General features: G+C 46.7%; 6 protein-coding genes across 6 annotated transcripts; 3 read left to right on the top strand and 3 right to left on the bottom strand.

Annotated features, from left to right (window-relative positions):
* Positions 1-1156: 1156 nt before the first annotated feature.
* LCP9604111_3323 (CAZyme family AA1) lies at positions 1157-2997 on the top strand (the record flags this gene model as incomplete). Its single annotated transcript, XM_039070899.1, has 2 exons — positions 1157-2114; positions 2177-2997. 2 exons carry the CDS (start codon positions 1157-1159, stop codon positions 2995-2997), a joined length of 1779 nt encoding a protein of 592 aa, XP_038930590.1.
* A 441-nt stretch (positions 2998-3438) lies between these two features.
* LCP9604111_3322 (PQ-loop repeat-containing protein) lies at positions 3439-4463 on the bottom strand (the record flags this gene model as incomplete). The annotated part of the gene is made up of 6 exons (XM_039070898.1): positions 3439-3518; positions 3572-3701; positions 3763-3853; positions 3921-4006; positions 4111-4145; positions 4307-4463. 6 exons carry the CDS (start codon positions 4461-4463, stop codon positions 3439-3441), a joined length of 579 nt encoding a protein of 192 aa, XP_038930589.1.
* A 1520-nt stretch (positions 4464-5983) lies between these two features.
* Positions 5984-7795, bottom strand: LCP9604111_3321 (acyl-CoA carboxylase subunit beta; the record flags this gene model as incomplete). Its single annotated transcript, XM_039070897.1, has 8 exons — positions 5984-5998; positions 6052-6385; positions 6434-6527; positions 6581-6831; positions 6883-7193; positions 7246-7316; positions 7368-7562; positions 7612-7795. The coding sequence occupies 8 exons, from the start codon at positions 7793-7795 to the stop codon at positions 5984-5986; spliced, it is 1455 nt and encodes a 484-aa protein (XP_038930588.1).
* A 329-nt stretch (positions 7796-8124) lies between these two features.
* LCP9604111_3320 (uncharacterized protein) lies at positions 8125-10068 on the top strand (the record flags this gene model as incomplete). The annotated part of the gene is made up of 5 exons (XM_039070896.1): positions 8125-8476; positions 8533-8811; positions 8864-8903; positions 8959-9668; positions 9731-10068. The coding sequence occupies 5 exons, from the start codon at positions 8125-8127 to the stop codon at positions 10066-10068; spliced, it is 1719 nt and encodes a 572-aa protein (XP_038930587.1).
* A 428-nt stretch (positions 10069-10496) lies between these two features.
* LCP9604111_3319 (uncharacterized protein) lies at positions 10497-12347 on the top strand (the record flags this gene model as incomplete). The annotated part of the gene is made up of 2 exons (XM_039070894.1): positions 10497-10924; positions 10982-12347. 2 exons carry the CDS (start codon positions 10497-10499, stop codon positions 12345-12347), a joined length of 1794 nt encoding a protein of 597 aa, XP_038930586.1.
* Positions 12348-13050: 703 nt separating this feature from the next.
* LCP9604111_3318 (uncharacterized protein) lies at positions 13051-13950 on the bottom strand (the record flags this gene model as incomplete). The annotated part of the gene is made up of 1 exon (XM_039070893.1): positions 13051-13950. One exon carries the CDS (start codon positions 13948-13950, stop codon positions 13051-13053), a length of 900 nt encoding a protein of 299 aa, XP_038930585.1.
* Between the last annotated feature and the right edge of the window lie 259 nt (positions 13951-14209).

Here is a 14209-nt window from a genome sequence, read left to right as displayed (position 1 = left end):
TCTGCATAGAAGATAGGCAGCCCGTCGACGTTGTTACCATATGCATATAAACTCCACGGACCATCGGCCTGTCGCTTATCCATTGGATGCGCTGAGCCAAGTGCAAAAATGGCAAGAGCCACAGCAAAGATAATCGAAATCATGTGTTGAAATTGATGTTACAAAGTTCTGGTTTGATAGGTATGTCATGATCAAGAGTTGGACGCGTTTGAAATCGTCCTCTATATATCTATTATCTGGAGAGGTACCCTATCATTTCCCCAAAACCTCAGTGGGACAAACTCAGGGTTGACTTGTAAGCTGAGCCATATATGGGATCAGTGTGTCAGAACTTCTGTCTTGGATACCCCGTAATCCTTGATCTTGTCCTCCCATGCTGCCTAACCCATATCTTAAGAACGCTCCTTAATTAAAAACCACCTCCAATGCTGACCTGGCTGAACAGACACTGCCCACATGAGGCGCATGGTCGCACCGTACAGTATCACATATTGAGTTACATCTATATCCATGCTCGAGATTGGCTCGCCATCATCCTTGGCCCCCTTGTCTCTGAGTAATACACGAGGGTCAGGCCCCCACTCCGAATTGCGCCTATGTCACTCGACCTGACTTTTTCACTGCCCGGAGAGATTAACTGACACACAAGTTCAGGGACCCTGCGTCAGGAACCTGAAAAGGAAAAGATCCGATCACGATAATGCATGGCCCACGTGGATGTGGTCCTACAGATCGGGGCGGCACAGAACTGCTTAGCTTACATGGCTAGACACCATAAAATCTTTTGACTTCACAATAATGGTTCATGAAACAGATGTCTCGCTATTGATGATATGCCCACTTGAATAATCTATTTGGCACAGATACTAAGTCTTGCCCCATGTTGAAACCGAGCTGGAGGGCCTTGTCTCCCTGATGGCTTGGTAAATCATTTTTTTAGGCTATTATTTTTATTTTTGTCAGTTGGAGATGACGGTATGCCAGCATCTCCTAGTAATGATCGTGGCAATTTACGAGGTGTATTGCCTTAGGGTTAGAGTAGGCGTTCGTAAAAGATCAGCTTGAGTCTCTGAGGGAGGTATATAAATTACGTTAACTATCTTTCTAGGAAGCAGATATCAATAGTCTTATTTTGAGATCCTGAGGTCCAGTCATCATGAGATTTTCATCCATTATATTCTTGGCAAATTTACTTGGTGCTGGCATTGCCTGTGCCGATTGCTCCTACAAACCATCAACCACACTGCGACCAATAGCCACGAGAACCCGACTTCGAAATACCTATAGGCCTACCGGTACTCCATGTGCAGGAAATGCCCCCAATGACAGATCTGTTTGGTGCAATTACAGCATTGACACAGACTACGAGAATGTCGTCCCAGACACAGGTGTTACGCGCGAATACTGGTTTGAGGTCAAAGAAGTCACACTCTCTCCCGATGGATTCATGGCTCCACGTCCGGTCATGACCATCAATGGCACCTTTCCTGGCCCGCCTCTTGTTGCAGACTGGGGCGACTGGGTGGTCGTCCACGTCTCCAACCATCTGTATAAGGCAATGAACGGTTCGAGTATTCACTGGCACGGTATTCGTCAGAACTACACAAATCCGAATGATGGCGTTCCTTCGCTCACCCAGTGTCCTATTGCTCCCGGCTCGACTATGACGTATAAATGGCGAGCTGGCCAGTATGGATCCTCGTGGTATCACTCTCATATCGGTTTGCAAGCCTGGGAAGGTGTATATGGTGCTATCATTATCAATGGACCGGCGACTGCAAATTATGATGTGGACAAGGGCGCATTGTTTCTGAGTGATTGGACGCATGAAACTGTGGATCAACTACACCAAGATGTCCAACTTCGCGGTCCTGTCAGGAAGTTGTCAAATGGACTCCTCAATGGCAAGAATGTCTATGGAAACGGTACAAATACTACCGGGTCTCCGTTCCACATGAAAGTGCAAAAAGGAAAATCTTACCGGTTGCGACTTGTGAACCCTGCCATCGACACCCATTGGAAGTTCACTATTGACAACCACATAATGACTGTTATTGCAATGGATCTCGTTCCTATAAAGCCATTCGTCACAAACGTCGTCAGCATTGGAATGGGTTCGTTTCTTGGCATCCCTATCGCTCTAAACATACGAATCCAGCTAATTTTATACATCCAGGCCAACGCTATGATGTTATCATCACAGCCAACCAGGAATCCGTGGCCGAATCCTTCTGGATGAGAGCTATACCAGCCGATAGATGCTCCCAAAATGAGATGGCCGGCAACATCCGCGGCATCGTCTACTACGGCAACAGGCCCAAGCAACCGCGCACGCAGTCATTCCCCTTCACAAACGTATGCGAAGACGAGCTTTTGACGAATCTCATACCTCACGTCCCCAAAAACGTCGATCTACCAGTTTCGCCAGTTTGGGATAGGAACGTGACGGTCAGCAATACCAGGAACGCACAGAATTTCTTCCGCTGGCAGTTCAATTCCACCTCGATGAACGTGAGCTGGGAGAACCCAACCCTGATGCAAGTCTACCATAGCGATCCGGGATTTTCTACTTCAAGTGGCGTGATTGAGTTGCCCTTCAAGAATAAATGGGTATATCTCTTCATCCAAAACACCCTCGTTACTCATCCCATTCACCTTCACGGCCACGACTTCTCCATCCTAGCGCAAGGACAGCCTGGGCCTGGGAAGCCACAATGGGATGGTTCTATTATTACGCAGAATCCCCCACGTCGAGATACGGCCGTGCTAGCCGGAGGTGGGTGGCTGTTAATAGCTTTCAAGACGAATAACCCCGGAGCGTGGTTGATGCACTGTCACATTGGGTGGCATGTCGATGAGGGTCTTGCATTACAGTTTATTGAGCGACAAGATGAGATCCGGGATCTCATTGATTATACTCCGTTTAATGAGAATTGTGCTGCGTGGGATAAATATGTCAAGACGAAGAATGTTGTGCAGCAAGACTCGGGAGTTTGACAATGCGGAGTTTGTGTGATGAATTATACAGTGGATAGGATAGAGAGAGGGTTGTATGTTAGATAGATTGTTTCAATTGAGCTGGTTGTAACGCCTCATTTTCATCAGATTATTTTGATATTCTTTCAGGGCTGCCGAGATTCTTGTGGCTAGGATTTATACGGAGGAACTGGCAGCAGGAGCAGGAGCAGGAGCAGTAAGAATGCCCTTTTCAACATCCTCTTGTGCGTTCCTCCCGAGTAAAAGTAACTCATCAATGCTTTTCCCTGAATCTTTTGCCTCCTTGCGTAATTTTCGATAGCGGATTCGCCAGGAAATATGGCTGATATATATCCCTGCCTCGAAAACAACCACCAAAATATACATAATCCCCCCAAGTATGTCAAATGACCCTTGTGCCGCTATAATAAAAACGTGTAAGCTATTTTATTATACGTATTGCTAGGATGCAGACCAGGCCTGACCTAATGCGAAGAGAGAAAACAGCCCACCCAACGTGTCGATGCAGAGGAAGACCCAATCTATTAACATCAGCAGGTGTCCATCAAGCGCTGTAAGTCAGAACAAAACCCACTGAAGCCAATCACACGCCCGTCTCTCTTCCACAATTCAAAATACGGCGGCACTAGTCCTGCAATGAGGATAATGGCGGCTATAACCCCAACCACGATGTCGGGCCATGTTACCCCGTTATTATATGGTATCTGTCAAGTTTGATTAGATCTTCCATCAGAAAAAAAGAATAGAAAGAAACATGGATAATACTCTCAATGTTAGGATGAGAAGAGCCTCCAATCCCCCAAATAAAACAATTGTGCCTAAGCATACCAGAACAGCCTTAGTTTTGCTATAGTTGCTATTAAAATTGATGAGCTGAGATTAGCAGTTCGATCACAATAAATCCATACATGAAACCAACTCACTGGTTATAATGAAGAACTTGACTCCAACTAACCAGCGAAAAGAATCCGAAGATCTGAGGCTGAATCTGCAACGGGATATTGACTTGCTATAGCAAGAATCATAAAGATAGCCGTCAGCGATAGATGCAGATACAAAAAAATTTCGAAATTACTAGACAGGAAGTCTGCCAATTAGGGTAATTCAACTTACCTGCAGAATCAGATATGCGCCCATTGGAACCGAGCCTACAGGAATCACAAATGTAAGCCAATTTTGATCTCGAAGGTTTCTTTTTTTTTTCCTCCCTTCCCCTTCCTATATTAGGTGACATGCTTCATATATCAAGAGACTCGAAATATAATCCTCGAGGCCCTAAACCTGATGAAGGGACAGGGAAATAACTTACAGCTTGCCCACAGAAACATCATCGCTGCAGGGAATCCATCTGTGTTCTTACGGCGCCAATTATACCAGATCTGTGGTATGAGTTGGATGCACCAGAGAACCGTCCCGATGGTGCCGAGGACGTTCGATGCCAGTGTGATATTATTCTCTGATGACATTGTTTGTGTATAAGAAGCGACAAATGAGACAAAAATATCACAATATATCTAAAATAAAAATGCCTGGTATAGCGTAGATATCCACAAAAACAACTAGATTCGATGAGGTGGGCTAGTACTTATACTGAGCAGTCAACCTAAAGAACCAATAACTATCCTGGAAAATAGCGGAAATATAATCGGAGATTTAGGACTTTTATTACGAATCGTTGAGAGGACCCAGTCCCTTTTTTATGCACATAGTAGCGCATGAACACAGATCCTCTAGTCGAACCAGTCATGGCTCAGGGCCAAATGCAAGAATATGCAGGCGAGTATCGAGATAGGAGTGGGTTTTGAGGCCTGTTGGTGAAATGGACACACAGAATGCAGGGTGGTAAGCACGAGTGCAGAATAAACCAATACCAGACTAAGGAACGACAAGGGGAAAAGGGAAAGCTTGGGAGAACACAATGCAGCGGTGAAGTCTTGACGTTTGACAGGCTAGTCTAGTCGATGGATCTTCGCGATTAGTGCATATTGGCCTGTGACGGAGGGGGAGATGTTGCCTAGTTACTTGCCTAGTTACTTCGAAGGCCTGGAGTGAGTATGATAAGAAGAAGCAGAAAGGATATGTTGTCCCGAGATATATTTCTACCGATTTTGAGCAAAAAATTCGTTCTTAGATATAACTCTCCCCGCTTTTAGTCAAGGAAGAACTGCGGAGTTGAGTACTAGAACAAGCCTATCAGATTCGCTCATTATGGGAAGAGGGGCAAAATTCAGGCTCATGAGCTAAAACTAGATAGGCTAATCGATGGAGAATGAGGGCTGGATACGAGATTTAGGGCTATATCATATAGCGCTGTTCCTTTCTGGTGCATTGCATTTATTGCACGTAACTAACGTTCAATGGGGGTAAGCAGAGGAAAGTTACTAATATAAGTTATCAGCATTAAATAAATAATTACACGCTGAAAACGTTTGAATATTAATAGAAACAATACCTTATGTTGTATGCGCCATTCTATTCTATTGTTCATCAATTCCCCGACGCACATGTGGCTCCAGCCCCGCCTATCTGACAGCGAACGCACTCTCAGAAATTGAGCAACTGGTCTTCATTTTCTCGAATACCACAGGAGTCTAGTCTTGAAAGTTATGTACTGGCAATCCCATTAGTCGCTGGGAAAATGAATGAGGTATTTTGAAGCCAGCGGGGGAGGCCTAGATTGCTAATCTGACTCTCCGGGCTGCCTGAATTTTAAATACCGCCTTCTTTATTAGGTATAGCAATATATTCTGCCATAGTTCTTGCCGGCGTCGAGGTAAAAGCGGTACCCGATTAGGAAGGTGGTCAGAATAAGAGGTCCATTCAATCTTGTTAACATGTACTGTAATATTGTTACTATACTATTTGATAAATTCAAATTCGTGCCAACAAATTATGTGTCTGAGTCCCATTCACTCCTGGTTGCGACACCACCTCCAGACACATTCCCAGAACATCGCGCGTGTCTCTCGGATCGATAATTCCATCGTCAATCAACATCGAGCTAGTAGAATAGCATTCTGCATCTTTCGCCACTCTGTCTCTGAAACTACTCACCTGTTTCTTGAGCTTTTCTGGCGAAAGAGTCAGGCCTTTGGATTTGGCACTGGCTATCTGCACATTTTCCATAACACCAGACAGCTGATCTGGGCCCATCACACTGCAACGGCCAGTAGGCCATGAAAACAAGAATCGGGGGCTATAGGCACGGCCACACATTGCATAGTTGCCAGCTCCGTATGAAGCGCCCAAAATGATCGAGATATGAGGCACGGTGGAGCAACTGACCGCCGAAACGAGTTGTGCACCCATTTTGATGATTCCAGCGTGCTCGGCCTTAGCCCCGACCATAAAGCCAGTGACATTGTGAAGGAAAATTATGGGAGTATGTCTGGTTTTGTCAGTATTTGGAACTTTGAGTTTCCTGTCTGAGGCTTACTGTTGATTGCACATGCGAATGAACTGAGTGGCTTTCGCCGCCTCATTGGGATTGATGACGGAGAGCTGGTTGGCAACGATACCAACAGGGAAGCCTGAAAAAATCAAATTAGCGAACGGACTATCAACTTCGATAGTTTGATCCTACCCATAATATGAGCCGACGCAGTAATCATATTCGGGCCGTATTTGGGTTTGAAGACTGAGAGACGGGAGTCATCCACGATACGCAACAAAACTTCACGCATATCAAATGGCTTTCGGATATCGGGGTTCACGATTGATAGCACATCCTCAATGGGGTATCTCGGGGGCAGTGACCCAATCAACCCGGGCACTGAGGGGACACGTGCTTGAAGGGAAGCTACCCACTCTCGTGATTTGTGAATAGCATCGAACCTATATGCCCGAGTTAGTATAACAATTTGACAAAGACCAGATCCATCATACTCATCAGACGCAATTTGGTCTGCAAGACCGGTTGTTATTGCGTGAACTTTGGCACCGCCCAGCTCTTCTGCCCCAATGACTTCACCAGTGGCCATCTTCACGAGCGGAGGCCCACCAAGAAAAGCTTGAGCTTGGTTCTCGACAAAAATCGTATAGTCCGACAACGCTGGATGGTACGCTCCTCCGGCCGTTGAGGATCCGAAAACAATAGCACATGAAGGCTTTCCGTGTCTAGTTCGGAGGGCAAGATCGCGGAATAGCTGACCTCCTTTATGGAAAACTTTGAATTGTTGCGGCAAAAACACGCCGGCCTTTTTCAATGAGAAATCTGAGTTTCGAAGGGTGTGATCATGTGTAACTTACCGATTGAACTAAGGAGATCAGTGGAAGGTCGTTCTCAAATGCAATCTCCATCATGCGGTTGACTTTCAGCACTGTTGCTAGTCAGCAATTGTATTGAGAATATATGTTTTGTTGCTTCATACCTGTCATCTCATTCCAAGCTCCTCCACTTTGGGTCGGAATATGAGACATAAGAAGACATATGCGTCCACAAACATTTCCAATCCCGGCAATCAGATTGCCACATGGGGTGGAATCCTCATTGCCAAACCCGGTAAATGCTCCAAGTTCCAAGAATGGCGAGTCTTGGTCTAGCAATAGCGCGACACGGTCCCTTGCTAATGGCACGTTAACCGCGTTTCTTATATAAACGGAGAGTAAACTCACGTAGCAGCTGACCCCGGCTGATGTGTCTTCGTAGAGAAACATCATTTCCTTCAGCGGAAACTTGCTTTAGAGCTTCCTCAAATCTGTCAAGCACAGGTGTCCAACTTTCTTTGTTTGCTTGGAACTGCGAACCCCGAAGATCGATATTGGTGTTTGCCACAGGAAACGACGATTCGGTCGCCATTGTGAAAAAAGGGTTTAGATCTGCACACAATACGTATTTTTCTCAAAGTAAAATATATTTCAAGCAGAATGTGCCGCATCAAGAATGTCTAGGCCGAGTTTCTAAGGTTGACTTGAGTGGAGGCCGTCGGTCCGAACCCCGGAAGTACTACCGGGAGCGGTGCGGACCAGCTGGTGATAGTGTGGGGGAATGAGATGGAAGATCATTGAAATTGTATAATCTGGTAATTACATTTGTCTGATTGGAAGCTGCCTTTGACATGTTATAATCAACCGCTTGTTCCCAACCTTTGACAAGTATACACCATTCCCTTAATCAAAATACCCCAAATGGATTCCAACCTCGCACTTGTCTATGGCCCTACAGAGCCCCAGCTATGTCTCAAGACTATGGGCGCTCTCATCGAGGACCAGGCAGCCCAATTTGGTGACCGTCCTGCCGTTGTCTTTCCATGGCAGTCCGTCCGGCTGTCATATCGCCAACTGGCGGACCGGAGCAAAGCCCTAGCTGGAGAGATGCTTGAAATGGGACTGCACCATGGGGACTGTGTGGGTATTTTGGCAGGCAACTGCTACCAATATGTTGAAGTTTTCCTTGCTGGTGCTCGAATCGGATGTCCTGTTGTTGTGCTGAACAATACATACACGCCTGCAGAGCTTGAAAATGCCGTCCTAAGGAGTTGTAAGTCTGCTATGAGGGTTTTCTTTTTAAAAGGGCAACAGCTAATATAGTAACAGCTTGCAAGGTTGTCTTCCATGCTACCAGCATCGGCTCTCGGGACCTGACAGGTCATATCAGAATACTTCAAGGGACACAATATCCAAATCCAGCACTCCCCGATCTCCGCCGGATTATCTCACTCGGACTTGGAGAATTCCGCACTGGAGCTATTGAGGTTCAGCTCTATGACACGGTTACTTCGAATAGTCCTTCTGTGTCTATAAACAATGCGACACTCGAGCACGCAGAGAGACAGGTTACTCCCCAAGATGTGGTTAACTTGCAATTTACTTCTGGTAAGTGACAACGAAAATCCAGATTTCAAACTGAATATTCACATATTTCAAGGAACCACGGGGTCTCCGAAAGCTGCTATGCTCACACATACGTAAGTCCGTGAAATTGGTAACTACTTGGAGCATGTAAATTAATCTAACCTATAGGAACCTCATCAACAATGCACAATTTGTCGGAAGAGCAATGCAACTGACCCCGGAAGATGTGATTTGTTGCCCGCCACCCATGTTCCATTGCTTTGGTCTGGTGTTAGGATTTCTTTCATCATTTTTCTACGGAAGTTCAATCGTCTTTCCATCTGACTATTTTGATGTCGCAAAGGTAGTCGACGCCATCATCGACGAAGACGCCACGGTTCTTCTCGGCGTTCCAACCATGTACGTGGCCGAGTTAGAAGTGATGGCAAAGACAGGACAGAGACCCCGGCGACTACGGACAGGACTTGCATCTGGCTCGGCAGTCTCACAAAATCTCATGAACCAGCTGCGAGAGATTATGGGCGTCGAGAAAATGCTGATTGCATACGGAATGACAGAGACCAGTCCTGTTAGCTTTATTACTTCCCTGGACGATAGCGATGAGAAAGGTACAACAACTGTCGGTCGAGTCATTCCGCATACGGCTGCAAAGGTCATTGATGAAAAGGGCAATACCTTGGCTCGAGGGCAGCGAGGAGAGCTCTGCACAAGTGGATTTGTGCTACAAAAGGGATACTGGAAGAATGAAGAGAAGACCAAGGAGGTGATGCGAAGAGACGAAAACGGCGTCTTATGGATGCACACTGGAGACGAAGCTATGATTGATTCGGATGGATATGCCCATATCACCGGTCGGATCAAAGATCTTATTATTCGAGGTACGTTCAATTCTCTGATACAAATCCCCAAACCCGCTCCTACTGATGTTTGCTGCCAACAGGTGGAGAGAATATCTTCCCGCGAGAAATTGAAGAACGATTGATGTCCCATGCATCAGTTTCCGAGGCTAGTGTAGTCGGTATCAAGGATGAGAGATACGGTGAGGTCGTTGGCTGTTTCTTGAAGGCATCGGTGCAGTTTCAGAGGCCCAGTATCCAAGAGCTCCAGCAGTTTGTCGGAGAGAGGCTCGGCCGACACAAAGCCCCCAAACATGTGTTTTGGCTAGGAGAGAAAGGTGTTGGTGATGACTTCCCGAAGACTGGCAGTGGTAAGCATCAAAAACACATGATGCGGGACATTGGAAATCGGTTGGTGGGTATGTTCAAGGCGAAACTTTAGTATAGAACAGATAATTACATTTATTTGCATTACTATTTTCTGTTGCGGAGCTCTATATGGATATATATCCCAATGACGAATGCGGACGAGAAAGAGCAATTACCTAGTATCAGGTTGGCACAAACATCAAAACAGCCCTTTTTCTCTCCAATTTGAAACTCCCTTGTCTTTGCAATGTCCCTTGGTCTCCATTTTTGTCCGAACAGGTATTGCCACGGAAATGTGTGATTTACGTGCATCCCGTCCGAGCTGGTCCACTCCTCGGTCCGAGATCCGGATACTAAATTTCCCCGCGTGGAGTGCTTTGGAGCGGACCGAAGCAGAATCGGAAAAGAAGTTTAGTAATATACTCTGATTAACTAACTATTCTATTGTATGATAAGCGATATTGAAGTTCAACATCCTAAAATTGAGATCAAAATTCGACAATGGGTCCGGCTGTTCGAATCGTCGAAGTCGGCCCACGGGACGGCCTTCAGAACATCCGAGACACAATACCTACTTCAATTAAGTTGGAATTGATTCAACGGCTCCAGAAGACAGGACTACAAGCTATTGAGCTGACGTCAGTCGTCTCACCGAAAGCCATTCCTCAACTGGCGGATTGTCGTCAGGTCTTGCGTAACCCGGACATCAAGAGACTCTTGGATAGCTCGCAACTTCGGCTTCCTGTTTTGGTTCCCAATGCTAAGGGACTCGAGATTGCCATACAGCACGGCGTTCGAGAGATTGCTGTGTTCATCAGTTCTACAGAGGGATTTAGTAAAGCCAATATCAACTGCACTGTTGCGCAGGGAATTGAACGGGCTACCCAAGTGGCATCCCTGGCTATACGTTCTCAAATCGCTGCGAGAGGGTAAGAAAATGGGTCCATTCCCTTATATCACAATCCAATGGCAACTAACCTAAACAGCTATGTGTCCTGCATTTTCGCTGATCCGTATGACGGTCCAACTCCATTACCAGCAGTCCTCCGCTGTGTAAAGGCCCTCCTAGATGCCGGCTGCTACGAGGTTAGCCTCGGGGATACCCTAGGCGTTGGCTCTCCTTCAAACGTGCGCGAGCTCATCAACTACCTGACCAGCAACGGTATCCCGCCAGAGAAGCTAGCAGGCCACTTCCACGACACTTATGGACAAGCCGTAGCAAACGCGTGGGAGGCCTTCAATAGCGGAATCCGAGTGTTCGACAGCAGTGTCGCCGGTCTGGGTGGATGTCCATTTGCACCAGGAGCAAAAGGAAATGTCGCCTCCGAGGATCTGGTTTACATGTTCCACAATGCGGGTATTTCAACAGGCATCGATCTCCCAAAGCTAGTCGAAACGGGTGTATGGATATCGAAACAACTTCTGAAGAACAACTCAAGTCGAGCCGGAACGGCTCTGGCAACCAAATTACAGCTGGCAGCCCCAAGCACACAATCCAAACCAAGAGCTCCCGGCCTCAAATGGGACCTTTGCAACGAAACACAGGGTTTACAGATCTACCGATCAGGCGTGAACTTGAAAATCGTCCTCAACAGGCCCAAGAACGGAAACACCCTGACAGCAACCATGATCTCGGATTTGACATCGGTGATCTCAAATGCCAGTTCTGATCCCTTAACCTCCCGAATCGTCATTACAGCCAATGGAAAATTCTTTTGCACGGGAATGGACCTCGGCAAGGGAAGCACAGCCGTTGGAGAAGGCGGATCGAGCAGCGACGCACAATTCACGGGTTTAACGCGACTCTTCGAGGCAATTGATCAATGTCCTAAAGTCACCATTGCGGCGGTGAATGGGCCTGCGTTTGGTGGTGGAGTTGGTTTAGCTTTCTCGTGTGATATACGGACATTTACACAAGGAGCGAATGTCACGCTGAGCGAGGTGAAGCTAGGACTTTGTGCGGCAACGATATCCAAATATGTTATTCGAGAATTGGGGGTTGCATTTGCACGAGAGGTGATGCTTTCTGCGAGAGCGGTTACTCCTGGTGAGTTGAAGGGGTTGGGAATTATTTCTGAGATTGCCTCGGACCAGGAGAATCTGCGGGTTAGAGTTGATGAGCTTTTGATTCGCCTTAAAGCTGCTTCGCCTAATGCTTCGCGGATGTCGAAGGAATTGGTTCGACTTGCCTGGGCGCATGGAGGAGGTGATGCACAAGCTGCTGGGATTAAAGGGCTATTTAAAGAGATGATGCGGTCTGATGCAGATGGAGCATATGGCGTGAAGGAATTCCAGGCGAAGAGGAAGGTAGATTGGGATGCCTATGTTCTAGGGCCGAAGCCCAAGCTGTAAAGGACCAGATTTTTTGGTTTTAGCTAGTATAGACATTTAACCAAGGAATATGGACAATATTTGAACTCTTCTACGACTGCCGAAATCCACCCTCGAACGAATCAGTAGATGGATCGAAGCCAAACCCGTTTTGTGGTAAAGGAAGTCAGTAAACCTATGGAACTCCTGAATTTGGATCGATTACTAATGAAAAGAAAGGGATTTACTAGTTAACTAATTATAGTTCTACTATCATTTTTACTATCATAGAGAAGACTGCTCGGTTACCTTACTTTCTAGGAAAAAGAAATATACGCTAAGTATGATAGTAGCATTAATAACGTTAAAGATAATGTAGCAACGGCTTCCGATCGTAGGGAAACCAAGAGGAGTTACCGAAGCTATCAAAAAACTGAAAGCCACATGGTAGCAGTGGATACCGCGTTCACTGCGGCGCGGATCTGAAGTAGTACCATTTCCGCAGCATAGAGGAATGTTAGGCCGCAATAGCTAACCGTAAAGATGAATTGAAAGCAGTACAGGAAGACCACGGCCATGGCAAGAGCTCCGGTGGTTTGGCTGCAGAGGGGGAGGTCGTGCCTGCGAGGCCTGCCATACAGATTGCCATGGCCCCAGCACTCCACAGCATGAGAGGGCGGCGGCCGAGACGATCAGTAATGAAATAAGCGATGTAACCACCGAGGGGGAGATAGCTGTCTTCAAATCAGAGCAAGAACTCCGTCACAAAATTGAAGTTTTGCAGCCCAATAACCACGTCTCCCTCCCCTGGACCCGGAGGACGATCCTGGATTGCAACGAAGGGGAGGACCATAGGGTCCCCATCCATAAAATTTGGCATTCCCGCAACTGGGTTTGGTGTTATATCCACAGACTGTGCACAGTACGGTTGCTGAAGTCGTGCCGGCTGTCTGATTAGTGGTGGAATATTTGGAGTTTGTGCCTGGAGGGTCCGGATGTAATTTCGAGTTAGCGGGCGGGGAGCACCGCTTGGAGCCAACTGCCACTGCTCGAAGGAGACATAGTTTTTTCTAACAATGATAAGAACGACCATTCTGACATCACCTTCAGAATCTGCGAACCACTTCCGGGCATCTTGTCGAAGTCGACCAAGCGATTCTGATACACCTGTTTCGATTATAAGTGTTGGGTAGCCGACGTTTCCAATCGGATGAGTACAACGAGAGGGAGGTACATATCCATTATCCGCTTCTTTGCCCTTCCTCATCCCTAATCGGTAAGTTGTCGATCCGATCCAAGCCGTTCCTTCGCTAGGGACACCCATAGCCTTGTAAGAATCCCGAATCACTTCAGTGAACTTATCAGTGGCGACCTCATGTTCGCTGCGGGGGACGACCTTGATCAGGCCGGTAGAGCCCTCCCATTGAAATCGAAATGCGATTCCCCCAAGACCGCCGTGGTCGCTTGTAAGTGCTTCGATTACCGGTGTTGATAGACCGAGCACCACTATCCATTGATTTCCGTCTGTATGTTCCTCGAACCATTTGGAGATCTGGAGTGCCTCTAGACGCAAGCGCCTCAGTCGTGAAAATGAGACCACATGACCTTGAGGTAGGTCAGACATGAGCGTGGGGTTCTCTGCCATCGGAAGTAGAATTCTGTCAGCATGTAGATTCAGAGGAGGGTTTCGTCGACGAGATATCACAGATTCTACTGAATCAGTGGGTCAAGGATCTCTGATGATGGGTGACATAATGGAAATAAAGAGGGTGACGTAAGTTAGTTATGGTTAATGTAGGTAGAATATTTTCAGACGCAAGGTTAAATCCAGAAGAACGTTTTCAAGGCGGTATTAGCGATTTTGCTCTGCTTTGAAATATGATGAGAGTAAGTCGTTAGGTAGG

This window comes from Penicillium roqueforti (genome assembly GCF_015533775.1).
Source record: "Penicillium roqueforti strain LCP96 04111 chromosome Unknown scaffold_05, whole genome shotgun sequence".
NCBI lineage: Eukaryota > Fungi > Ascomycota > Eurotiomycetes > Eurotiales > Aspergillaceae > Penicillium > Penicillium roqueforti.
Note: the sequence above shows the minus strand (reverse complement) of the source record. Positions and strands in the feature narration are given on the sequence as shown.